The sequence below is a fragment of the Myotis yumanensis genome, unplaced genomic scaffold, assembly GCF_028538775.1.
Source record: "Myotis yumanensis isolate MYYU_CA2020_CCGP unplaced genomic scaffold, mMyoYum1.0.hap1 SCAF_12, whole genome shotgun sequence".
Classification (NCBI taxonomy): Eukaryota; Metazoa; Chordata; class Mammalia; order Chiroptera; family Vespertilionidae; genus Myotis; species Myotis yumanensis.
Window position 1 is genome coordinate 18,982,678 of NW_027223763.1, and position 12,140 is coordinate 18,994,817.

The window sequence follows — 12,140 nt, forward strand, 5'->3', positions numbered from 1 at the left end:
ACGATGGTACATGTTATATGTGCATTGACCACTGTTACATTTTTAAATTTGCTTTTACGACGGCAGGGAGGAAAAAAAATTTCTTTAAACTATTTCTGTGCATTGGAAGGTACTTAGGGAATCCCCCTCTCAGCCACGTCGGCCATGGAGGAATCCCCCAGGCCCTGACACCTGGTGGCGGGGAGCCCTCCTGCAGGGTGGCAGCCTGTTCCGGGGTTGGGCAGCGCCTCCTCCTTGGCAGCAACCCAGCTCGTCCACCGTCCACCGGTCCCTGCCTCGAGCTCCTGGGACACCACAAAGGGGGTCTGTTTCCAGCCCTACCTGACGGCCCCACGCACTGTCCTTTAAATTAAACAACTCCAATCCTTCCGGCCACTCTCCACCCTTGGCACCCAGATTGGAACTTGGTGACAGGATCTGGGCCCCGTCTAAGTGTCTCCCACAGAGACCGGCCAGCAGCAGGGTTTCCTTAGGAGTGTTGCACTCATTTTCCCTGCACTTGGCTGTCCCTCCCTGGGTTCATTGCCAAGATAAGAATGGCATGTTCAGAATGTCTCCATATCACAAGAGCCCAAGCTTAAGACACCGATCTTTTTGTTACTCAACGGCCCTTACGTGAGGGTCCCTGTGAAACATTTCTCCAGGAATTTTATTCAAAAGAAACGGAGCCTTCTGAGCGAGCCTGCCTGCCGAGGCGGAGCCCGCATGCTAAGGAGATCCTTGTCGCATTCTTGGGAGCTCTGATCTTCCAGATGCTGACCCCACCCACCCTCTGTTCACCTGAGCTTCCCGGTTTCCCAGAATACCGTGCTCTTTTAGAGTAACCCCACGAGCCCCAGGAACCGCGTGAAGGCATCTTCTCCTTCACTCGCCCAGCGTCTTCATGGAGCGCGCTCTGCGTGCCTGGTCGAGCCTTAAGTGCACCTGGACAGGAATGGAAAGAGGTCTGGGGTCTCTCCGACCGCAGGAAGCTCAGAGATTCGGAGAGAAACGTGACGGGAAATGGCCTCGCTGTGTCCCACCTATCCTACCGCCATAGCGAGTTAGGGCTGCGGAACCCTCCGTGGGAGCACAGCTGCTCCCCTGCAGAGGTTGGGGGCGGAGGTATTTGTCATTATCTCAGGTGTAGAAAAGAGGGGCGAGGGAAGCATCACACAGGAGTCTCTTCTGCATGGGCGGTCCTGCCATTTTTACTCTCTAACATTGCTCTTCGGAGGAAAGAATGCTACCATGGCCTTTGTTTCTGAAGGCACATCCACAGTTCTGGAGCTGAGGGCGGCCTGCATGCCTGCCTGCCTGTCTCCACCCCTTTATTCCCAGGGAGCTGGGGCTGGTCAGCCCCTCCCTGGCTACTCTGGATCCCAGGTGGCAGTGGCAGTCCCCCTTCCCGTCCCTCCTCCTCTGACAGGTGCCCCCTTCCTGCCTCAGGGACAAACCTCTTGCTTCTGCCCCCTCCTCCAGCCCTAGTCACCTGTCTGCTTCCTCCAGCCGCTCTCTCTTCTTACTTCCCTCATCCTACTCCTTCCCCTGGAGCCCTGGCTCCACCCACAGCTCCCTTCACCGCTCCCTCCTCACCCACTAGGCTCTTGCTCAGGTCGCTTGTTAGCAGGCACATCCTGCCCCCAGGAGAGAGGAAGCCAGCGTGGTTTGGCGTCTTCGCTCCTGGCATCCCCGTGCTGTGTCCAGCTGCCACGGTCTCACTGCTCCTTGTCATTTGATGTCCTCCTCACCATCTGTCTTTCCGTCCTCCGTGCTGAGCAGAACGTCCCTGCAGCCTGCAGGGATCGTCTGTACACAGTTGATCAGCCAAAAGCTGCCGTCACATGTTTAATAAAAGTAACCTCTCTGACCCTACTTAGAAAGCAGGATGGGGCACATCATGGCTTTAAATGTATTCTTTTGAGTACCGTGGGCTGTTTTATGCCGAAAGGAAAAGTACTTTAAAACCTTGGATGATGTAATCCACACGTTAAAAATTTTAGAAAAAGAGTGACTATAAAATTCATTAGAATTTTACTGACATTAGCCTGTTCTCTTCTGCTTTGTCACCTTGCTCACCTGTGTGTTTGTTTGTTTGTTTGTTTGTTTGCATGCCCTTCACCCTCTCCATCGCCGTCACCCTCCAGAGTCTTCCACACACGTGTGAAATGTGTGTGCTGCTTGCATCTTCTTCCTATTGGAAGTTCAGGACATAGGGTTTCCTAAACCTTGTCTGCCACTAGGGGGTGTTCTTGTACACATGCAAATATAGGCAAGTTGCCCTACTTGTGGGAGAGATTTTGTTTTCTTTTATTTTTTGTAGCCTTAAGTAAATTCATTTTTAGTCTGAAAACTTACCACTTGTCTACAGCTTCAGTCCCAAAGGATCCTTCCTGAAATGCCTTCCCATCCATCATACCTTTCCCTCAACTTGAAAACCGTGAGGCCAAACTCTTCTCTTGCATGTAGCTATATTCCTACACTGGCCTGTAATTGAATTTTTATATTCCAGTAAGTTGGAATTGTGACTGAATAAATTGAATAGGATACTGATTTTGTATTTAAAGTAAGGTAACTTGAACTTACTAGGAAACAGAGAAGCCCTAACTCAATGAAAAACTCACAGATAAGGGCTTGAAATAATGATTTAATAAGAGGCAGCAGCAACTGTCTTTTGTCTCCTTCACTGACTGTCTTCATCTACTCACCTCTCCCATCACTGAAGCCTGTATATAGAACAAGAGGAAAATCCTGTTTTCTGTAGGCTTTTTAAGGCATCTTTTGCTAGGCCTGTGGCTCTGGAGGGAGGTCTAGTGTGGGTGTGTGTGATGCAGAGAAGTTGAGTGTCCTAAACAGTGACGGCTCAGATGGTACTCCCTGTGGCCCTTTGAGGTTAGAGACTGTGTGGTGGTGGAGGGAATGGTGTGGAGGGCGTCTTAGGAGCAGCCTTGGCACAGCCTGGAGAGGAAAGAGATGCTCAGGTACCCATGTCCATTAAGTGAGGGGAAAGCTGTGTGACCTTGGTCAAGCCACTCAGCGTCTCTGGACAATAGTTTCTTCATCTGTGAAGGGGAGTCGGACCCGATGAGCAGAGGCCTGTTTAGTTCTAACTCTGTAGTTCTCCAAGAACTTCTGTGATGCTGGAAATGTTTTATAACTGCGCTTGTCCAGTATAAGAACCATTAGCCTTATGAGACTATTGACTTTTTTTCCCCAATTTATTTTTTCATCCTCAGCACAGGATATTTTTTCCATTGGTTTTTAGAGAGACAGGAAGGGAGGAACAGGGAAGGAGAGAGAGAGAGAGAGAGAGATCAATGTGAGAGAGATACATTGATTGGTTGCCTCCTGCACACGCCCCGACTAGGGCAGGGATTGTACCACAACCCAGTTATGTGCCTTTGACCAGGAATTGAACACAGGGTCTTTGGTGCACAGGGTCTAACCACTGCTCAACCACTGAACACACCAGCTAGGGCTATTGATCATTTTTTAAATGCGCTGGTACAATTGAAGAAATTTCTAATCTCTATTTATTTAAATGTAAATAGCCCTGTGTGACTGGTGGCTACCATATTGGACATTGCAGCTCTAAGATGCAGAAAGACCCATGTTAGAGAAAAATAAAACATATACTGGTAATCTCAGCATGGACAACTAATGGAGTCACAGGCAAATAACACAAACTAGGATTAACATAAATTGCCCTGAATATGCAGCATTAGTCCCATTCCCTCTGGGTAACTTCGAGCTCTGAGAAGCAGAGCTGTCAGCAGGATTGAGACAGAAGGAGAAGGCTTTCGGAAAGATAGAGACATGCATCTGAGTAGCTGGTCCATTTCCCCGTCACCTTCTCGTGCAGCAGGGAAGGGAGCTGAGATCTGCCGTGTCCTTTTTCCCTCTTTCCCCCAAACTACAGGTGGTGACATTTAGGCCAGATGGGGACCAGAGTGGCCCATTGGACTCTGGAGGTACCAGAGCCTTGAGCTTGACCTCTGGAGCTCTCTAAGGTTGCAAGGTTTTGTGACAACTGTGGCATGTCAGGCCTCCATAGTCAGTCATGTTTGCTCTGATCAAATATGAATCCAATGATTAAAACATCTCCTCCTTCCCCACGATGAAGGAGCATACCCGAGAGCAACCCAGCACAAAGCTGCCCGACCCGGAAGTCCTCCAGTTCTGTGTCTCCGTCTTCAAACGCTCCAGGCTCCTGCTCCCCAGATGGCGTGGACCAGCAGTTCTTAGAGGACTTCCACAGGGTGACCAAAGGGGGCTCCACCGAGGACTCCAGCCAGTACTACTGCGACAAGGTGAGTGAGCCCAGGTCCTGCGGTGCTCAGGTACCTGGTGACCCGCCCAGGCTTCCCTGCGCAGAGGCACCTGGTGGAGAGGGAGGTAACCTAACTGACCACTTTCCAACGTTTTCCAGAATGACAATGGGGATGGCTACTTAATCTTGATCCGTATCACGCCCGATGAAGAGGGAAAATTTGGATTCAATCTAAAGGTATGTCGTATGTGTTTGTAAGGATTGTATGCTCTGAAGCATAGTCTGTAGATGACTTTTTAATTCCCATTGGACTTCATTTCCATTGGAAACGGGCCGCATACCTGAGGCTACATAAGGGCACTGGCTCCACCCTCAGCATTGGGAGTGTTTTTATGTGGCCATAGCAGCTGCCTCACGCCAGGTGCCTGTTCTGTGCTTGGTGTTTGCTCTGTACTTATTTATATCCCCTCACTGAGTTCTAATCAGTGCAGTTGGCATTTTAATCCCATTTTATAGATGCATACTAAGGCTCAGAGGGAGGAGGGCCCACAGTTGGCAAGCAGATCTACCCCTTGAAGAGGGGTGATTAAGAGACCCCCCCACCCCCCCAACCTCACCTCCGCCAGCATTGCTGAGCCAATAAGAGAACAATGTTCAAGTGCAGGGCCATTTCCCTCCTTTGCCTGCCTCTAGGCAGGGTCTGCAAGCTATGGCCTAGGGACCAAAACACCAGTTTTTGCAAATAAAGTTTTATTGGAACACAGCCACATGCATTCATTTACAGTTGGTGTAGGGCTCCTTGGGCACTGCAGTGACAGGGTTGAGGTTTGACAACAGAGCCTTCTGTCCCACAAAGCCTAACACGTGTACAGTACTCTTGGGTCCTCTGCAGAAAAAGTTAACCAACCCCTGCTCTAGAGCTGAGTGAGGGCAGGCGGGTGGCCTTTCCTACCCCTCAGGGGCCCTGCCCAGGACCTCGCAGCCTGTGACCTTGTCTGTGGCTCCGTCTCCTCCACTGAAACCCCCTGTCCAGCAGCCCTTAGAGGCTGTGTTTCAGAGTCGTCCTCCTGGAGCTATTTGCATGTTTTTAAAGGAGCTTGCTTCCTCCGAGAACACCTGAAGTTCATGGGACGTGGGGGTTGCAGTGGCAGCTTCTGAGCCGTCCTCTGGTTAGTACCCAGCGGGCTCAGGAACCTGTGGTTCGGAAAGGGCTTGGTCCCCTGGATTAAGAGCAGGATCACATGAGGTCAGACCCCTCCCCTGTGCCAGAGAGAGCTGCGTGTCTTTGTTGCTGTGAATTACTCACGTGGCTGTTTTGGTTTTTATTTCACATATTTGCAGGGAGGAGTGGATCAAAAGATGCCTCTTGTGGTGTCGAGGATAAACCCAGAGTCGCCTGTAAGTAAACATGTTCCTCTTTGTTTTCCCCAAAATCTAACAGAATTCTGTTTCTGCAGCCAGCAGCAAAGAGTGTGTGTAGTGCATGCATATAAGCCTGGGAGGAGCGGGGGCAGGAGAACAGAGTCCATGTTTCCAGAATCTTGCTGCTCAGGGTGGTCCCCACTGCTACAGCTCCCACTTCACCAGCATCACCTGGGAGCTCATGAGAAATGCAGAATCTCAGGCCCCACCCCAGACCTCCCAAAGTAGGATAGAAAGAAACATCAATGATGACAGAGAATCATTGATCAGCTGCCTCCTGCATGCTTCACACTGGGGACCGAGCTCACAACCCGGGCATGGGCTCTGATCAGGAATTGAGCCATGACCTCCTAGTTCATAGGTCGATGCTCAATCACTGAACCGCACCGGCCGGGTAGGATCTGCATTTTTAACAAGCTCTCCAGGTGATTAGTGTGCACACTGAAATTGAGAAGTGCTGCTGAAGAGGGGAAACTGAGGCACAGTTTGCTGGTCTGCTTGCTCTGAGTGGGCACATGGGACCTGCCTTCCATCACCCTGCCCTCAGCCCTCGGTCTAAGCCTTCTTAGCAGATCATGTGCTCAGAGAGGAAGGTAGAAGGAGTGAGAGAAAGAAACATCAATGATGAGAGAGAATCATTGGTAGAGTGCTCCTGCACACCGACTGGGGATCGAGCCTGCAACCGGGCATGTGCCCTGACTGGGAATTGAACCATGACCTCAGGGTTCATAGGTGGACGCTCAACCACTGGGCCACACCGGCCGGGCCAGATCATGTGCTTTTGTAAAGCAGTGAGCACCAGAGTCCTTGCACCTCCCAGGAAGGCACCGAGATGGGGTTTTACTCTGAAGGGGCCCGTAAGCTGGCGACTTACTTTTTCTTACTGCTTGTGGCCCGTTTCAGGGACGAAGGCTTTCATTTTACCTTGGCCAGTGCCTCGATTCTCTCCATGATGGCTTCTGCCCTTGGTGTTACGCTTACATAGTCTCTCTCCATTGCAAGACGAGTAAAAGCTCACTTTGAGCTGACAAATCAGTCTCAGGCAGCCCATCTAGAAAACAGAAGGTCAGAAGCGTCATAGCCATGACGCTACATTCATCAGGGAAGGTCGGCTGCCCTCGGGAAATGGCTCCGTGATTCTCTCAGCCTGATTCTGGAATGTTTCATAACTTGAATTCTGAGCAGCACGTTGTTGGATTTCCCCTGCCAGCTGCCATGTCATCATCACATGGATGTAAAAATAATGACGCTAATCCTGGAGGGAGGGATGGAGAACTTGATCATGGTCTCAGGTGTCGGGGCCCCAGGCGGTGGCGTCCTTCCCTTGAGGACTGTGTGATAGTAACCGGAGAAACTTGCTTCCCCTCCACTCAGGCGGACACCTGCATTCCGAAGCTGAACGAAGGGGATCAAATCGTGTTAATCAATGGCCGGGACATCTCAGAGCACACCCACGACCAGGTGGTGATGTTCATCAAAGCCAGCCGGGAGTCCCACACGCGGGAGCTGGCCCTGGTCATCCGGAGGAAAGGTAACAGCTGCCTGCGGGGAAGCAGCCCGAGCCAGGCGGGGCCTGACCTGGCCCTTCCATGGTTTTGAAAACGTTGAGCTTGTAGCCAACAAAAATCAAGAACTTTCCTATAACAACCTGGATGTGTGATTTCTCACCTGAAAATTTTGAAGATCTAATGATTAGATCCGGCCAGTCCTTTGGAGATGGGCAGCGCCCACCGCCCCCTGTATGCAGGGCATGACCCCCAGTCTTCCCAGGCCCAATGGGCCCACAGCACATACCTCTCTTAGCTGCCTGGCCCTGCAGGCATTTGCATTCCAGCCCTTTCTGGAAGGATCGGGTTATATTTTATTCATGTGCATTTGGTTTTGCTGGAGAGGCAGGGGGCACAGGGCCAGGGCGCAGCCCCTGTGTGGTTCTCACTCCGCCTCCTACGGCTGAGGGGCCTTGAGCGAGTTTCTTGCCCTCCCGTAAAGCGAGGACAAGAAGAACAGCCCCTGCCTTGGGGTTCTCGTGAAGATTAAATGGCACTGGTACCGGAGAGCACCGAGAATGCTGCCCGGTGCGTGGTGGGCGTGGGCAGGATGGCTTCTGTGAACACCATCACTGCTCTTGGTGTTGTTGCTGTAGAACAATGAGCCGAGTCCTTGACTGCTTCTACCTGGCTTTGAAACACTGAAGGACAATGCAGTGTGTGACTCAAAGCCCTGGCCCTACAGCGCTCATCTCTGTTCTGGTCTTACTGGGTGAATGTCACAGCTGCCTCTCCGCCCCCCACAGCTCCCCACGCCCTGCCAAACCCCCCGCCCCTTCTCCCCAGCCTCCAACCCCAAACACACACCTGCTTCTCTCTGTTCTCACTAAAACTCCAGTCAGGAGCCATCCAGTGTTAGCTCTCCTCCCACCTCCCTGTGAGGCCTTATCAGAGCCTCTGGATCAGTACCTACCCTCTTCCACCCCATCTTGTCCCACCAAATCCCAGTACCCTGCTCTGCGCACAGTAGGTATTCAGTTGTGGTAGTAGCTGATGTCTGTGGAGCACCAGAGAAGTGCCTTGCACTGTGCTAATGGCTTTAAATAATTATCCTCTTCAATTCTCATAACATTCTTATAATGTTAGTATTATCTGCAAGTGAGGAAATGGGGAAACCAAGTCACAGAGAGGTGAAGTAAGTTGCCCTGCTGTGGTGTGGCCGGTAAGGCCGCAAGATGATAGGGCAGCAAGGAGTCCAGCGATTGGGAGCAGGCCCTTGGCCACACCATGCGCCCGTAGGGGGCTGCCCTCATCGGCAGCCAGCGGGATAGCACTCTGGCCTGTATGAGGTGAGGAAAACGGATGTCGATAGACTATTAGAACCACAAGGGCAGTGCCACTGGTCTCCTACAACAGTAACGATAAGTTTAGTTTTTAAATAAAAACACAGGAGCTGATTCAAAGAAAAATAAGGAAAGAGCATAGGGAATAGCGGATATGACAGAAATCACGAAAGCAATAGAAGAGCTGAGTTTCTCTGATTAGAGAAAAAAAATGTGGTCTTCGGGCTCAGAGATACTGACCAAATTCCTGTGCCTTGCCCGGACAACTTTGGACAACTTACTTGCCCTGAGAGTCAGTTTCCTCATCTGTGTAATGGGAGTAGTGACTCGTGTTCAGCATTGTGAGGATCCAGTCCAACCCTGTGGAGAAAGGTACAAGTTGATACTCTCCTCGTCTTTCCTGTTATCTTGAGGGCAGTAGGGAGCCAGTGAAGGCTTTTGAGTGAGGGAGTGGCCTCCCCTTCTGAGTAGAAAGAGAATATTCCGAGATGATGCTAAAGTTTCCAATTTGGGAGACTGGAGAGGGAAGTAACAGTAGGTGGGAAGAGGCACGTGAGGCTGGAGAGGTACGTGCAGGTGGGGCAGTCGGGGGCCTGCGGTTATTTTTATTCATATGGAGTCTGCCATGCAGGGCGGATTCGAACTGACGAGGTAGGCATGAAGTGCAGGAGAGATGTTAGGACTTGAGATGTGTACCTGGGAGCCTCCCACCTAAAAATGGCCACCAGTTAGGTTGACTGAGTTGTGTGGGACGATGGTGTCACGGACAGCATGCCGGACCTCACACTGGGGCCTGGGAAAGTGCCTGTTTTAAGGGAGCAAATGAAAAGGAACCGAGAAGGGGCTGAGGGGATGGGTACAAGAACCAGGTCAGAGAGAGTGAAGAGAGAAGATATGTTTTCTATAAAAGCATCCTTTCCCTTTCTTTTACCTTTGGCAACATCTAAACACCATCATAAACGAACCAGAATAGTATGCCGTTTTGTGTAATCAACACGTATAATCATTCAACAAGAAGTAGTGTCTTTGGTGAGAATTGCTGTGTGCGTAATCATTTAATGAGATGTTTTAAACCATCTGCATGCAGGTGTCATAAGGGTAATTTGGGGGGAGGAAACGGATCCCCAGAGCTTTGCCGCACAGCCAGACGCACCCTTTCTTGTCCCCTACAGCTGTCCACTCCTTTGCGGATATCAAATCTGAAGATGAACTGAACCAGCTCTTCCCAGAGGCCATTTTCCCTGAGTGTCCGGAGGGTGCCGACACCTTGGAGGGATCCATGGAACAGCTAAAGAAGGGCCTCGAAAGTGGGACGGTGCTGATCCAGTTCGAGGTAGGAGAACCGAGGGCCCACCCACGACTTGGACCCCGGTGCCTCGATGCCTCAGTGGGCTGCTCAGGTGCTGCCAAGTCAGCCGAGACCCAGGGGGCCCATGCTCATCGCCAAACACAGGAGGGGCTCCGAGCACCGGGCAGGGGAGCGGGCCCAGAAAGCGGGGGGTGGGGCCCACAGCCCATCATTGAACTCTGCCTCACCCTCTTATTCTAGTATGTTTGGTAGTCATGGAGAAACGCGTCAGAAATCAAGGAGGAGGGACTCTGAGCTATTTAGCTGCCAACACAAAGGCTCCAAACACTCAGGAGTAGAAGGTAGTGGAGAGGCGGTGTGGGTGGCCCCCAAAGCATGACGGAGGAGCCCGTTCCTGGCCCCACCGGGCATCCTGTGGAGCAGTTAGTGTCATTCCTTCCGAGCACAGGGCCTTGCCTCCCCAAGTGCCCAGAACCATGTGAACATGAGTGATAACCAAAGTCAGATGGCCCCGGCCTTCGCCAGGAGGGACCGCTAATCACAGGTTGGAACTGTTGACAGAAAGCACACACAGACTTTACAAAGCAAAGTGGGACCAGAGAAGGCTCGGTTTCTAAGCCAGTTTTACTGATCTGCTTGCCAACAGAATGAAAACAGAATGTGTTTATCGTCCAAATGTTTCTCAAGGTAGAAGAAAGCAGAGTAGTTCATGCAGTAAGAGATAACAAAGAGCACAAAGAAGCATTAAGCAGGGCGATAAAAGAAAATCGATCGTGATTAACACCAACACACCCAGTTTGGATTCATAAATTAGGAAAGACAGTCTCGGGTTGAATTTGAAAGCAGAAATCAGCAATTCCTTGTTTATTTGTATAAAAAGAGAGTCACAGAAGGAAAGCTAGGCAGTTTGTCAAATGTATGTGACTGCACATTGATTCAGGAAAGCAGGAGGAGTATGAATATGGAACAAAAAGAAACGCAAGGCATAGGGTCTCGAGTGAGAAGAGGTTTATGGTGCAAGGAATAGGATGTAAACAGAATACATTATTAGAGCAAAGTGTGTTAAACAACAGTAGAAAGTAAAAACCCACAGGTGAAAGGTGACGATAATTGACCTCCCCCCCACTCCCCCCAAAAAAAATATCAATAGGGAATTTTAAACTTAATGGTCATGGCAGATAATATAGACAAAAAATAGGTTTGTATCTTGTGAAAATGAGAACAGGATTAAAGGGTAGGAATAATGTAATTACGTGGGTAGAATTGGATAGACATAGACTGAATACAGAGAGAGAAAGTCTTCTTCCCACTGGCCTACAGGAGGCTGTGTAGGCTTAGGATTTTAAAAGAAGAAAATGCAGAGGTTGTGCTTCCTGGCCTTGCATTGCAAAATAGTTCAAAACTGAAATGTACATTCTAAACACTAAAACTGCATATTTTTAAACATTCTCCAAAAGCATTGAAACAAGAACTTAAAAGCCAGAGACAGCGTGTATTCCTTTTATTCCTTTTTGGGTGTTGGAGGAGATGTGAAAGGCGCCGTGCAGTCACTCATTCATTCAGGGGGTGTACTACATTAGGTGTCACCATGTTTCAAATACTGAATCAGGAGCACACGAAGGAGGGAGAAGGTGGGTTTCTGGCCCCAAGAAGTTTACAGTCTAATTTTGGTATATTTGCATGGATGTCTCATGAATCCCAGAAACAGCTAAAGACCAATATAGGGCAAGATGTCATTGCACAGAACGTGTGTCCTGTAGAAACGGGAGGTGAGAGGGTTACCGGAGGTCCTCTGGAGTGAGATGGCATATTAATAGAGGATGGATGGGATTGAGTGTGGAGGGGGGTAGAATATGCCAGGAAGGTCCCGAGCTAAACGCAGACTAAGCTCATAGGGTGTCAGGCAGCAAAGGGAAACGGGGATACCTGGGCGGAGAACTGCAGGAAAGAATCCTTGGAGCCCAGAGGGAACCGTTTGTCTTTTATCACACTGTCCACAGGGGGGCGCTGTGGGCTCTCAATGAGGAAGAAGACCAAGCTTGGTCTTAACCTGTGCTCCCGAGGGAGAATCCACTCCACTGAGGGGGCTCCGCTTTCATGTTTCATGTAGGGGAATCCCACATAAGATTTTTCTTGACCAACGTTCACTGAACATCATTAACAGTTTAAAAATGCTTTGGAGAGAAGTACCCACCCGTCCCCCGTGTTTTTGAATAGTGTTTCTCAAAGGATGACATGCTGAGCATCTGTATGGATATTACCCAAAGAGCTTGTTACACTGGGTCCAGACACAGCTCCTGGGTCAGCCATGCTGGGATGGGCATAGGTGT

The 12,140-nt window shown here is 50.3% G+C and overlaps 1 protein-coding gene across 7 annotated transcripts in view; it reads left to right on the forward strand.

Annotated features, from left to right (window-relative positions):
* The window catches only part of PTPN3 (protein tyrosine phosphatase non-receptor type 3), a 101,242-nt gene that overhangs the window by 67,276 nt on the left and 21,826 nt on the right, over positions 1–12,140 (forward strand). For all 7 annotated transcript variants that reach the window (XM_070430935.1, XM_070430938.1, XM_070430937.1 and 4 more), the window contains 5 exons: positions 4,103–4,289; positions 4,409–4,486; positions 5,591–5,647; positions 7,046–7,202; positions 9,674–9,834. In XM_070430935.1, coding sequence (XP_070287036.1) covers positions 4,103–4,289; positions 4,409–4,486; positions 5,591–5,647; positions 7,046–7,202; positions 9,674–9,834 — 640 coding nt within the window. The remainder of the gene's footprint in view (positions 1–4,102; positions 4,290–4,408; positions 4,487–5,590; positions 5,648–7,045; positions 7,203–9,673; positions 9,835–12,140) is intronic.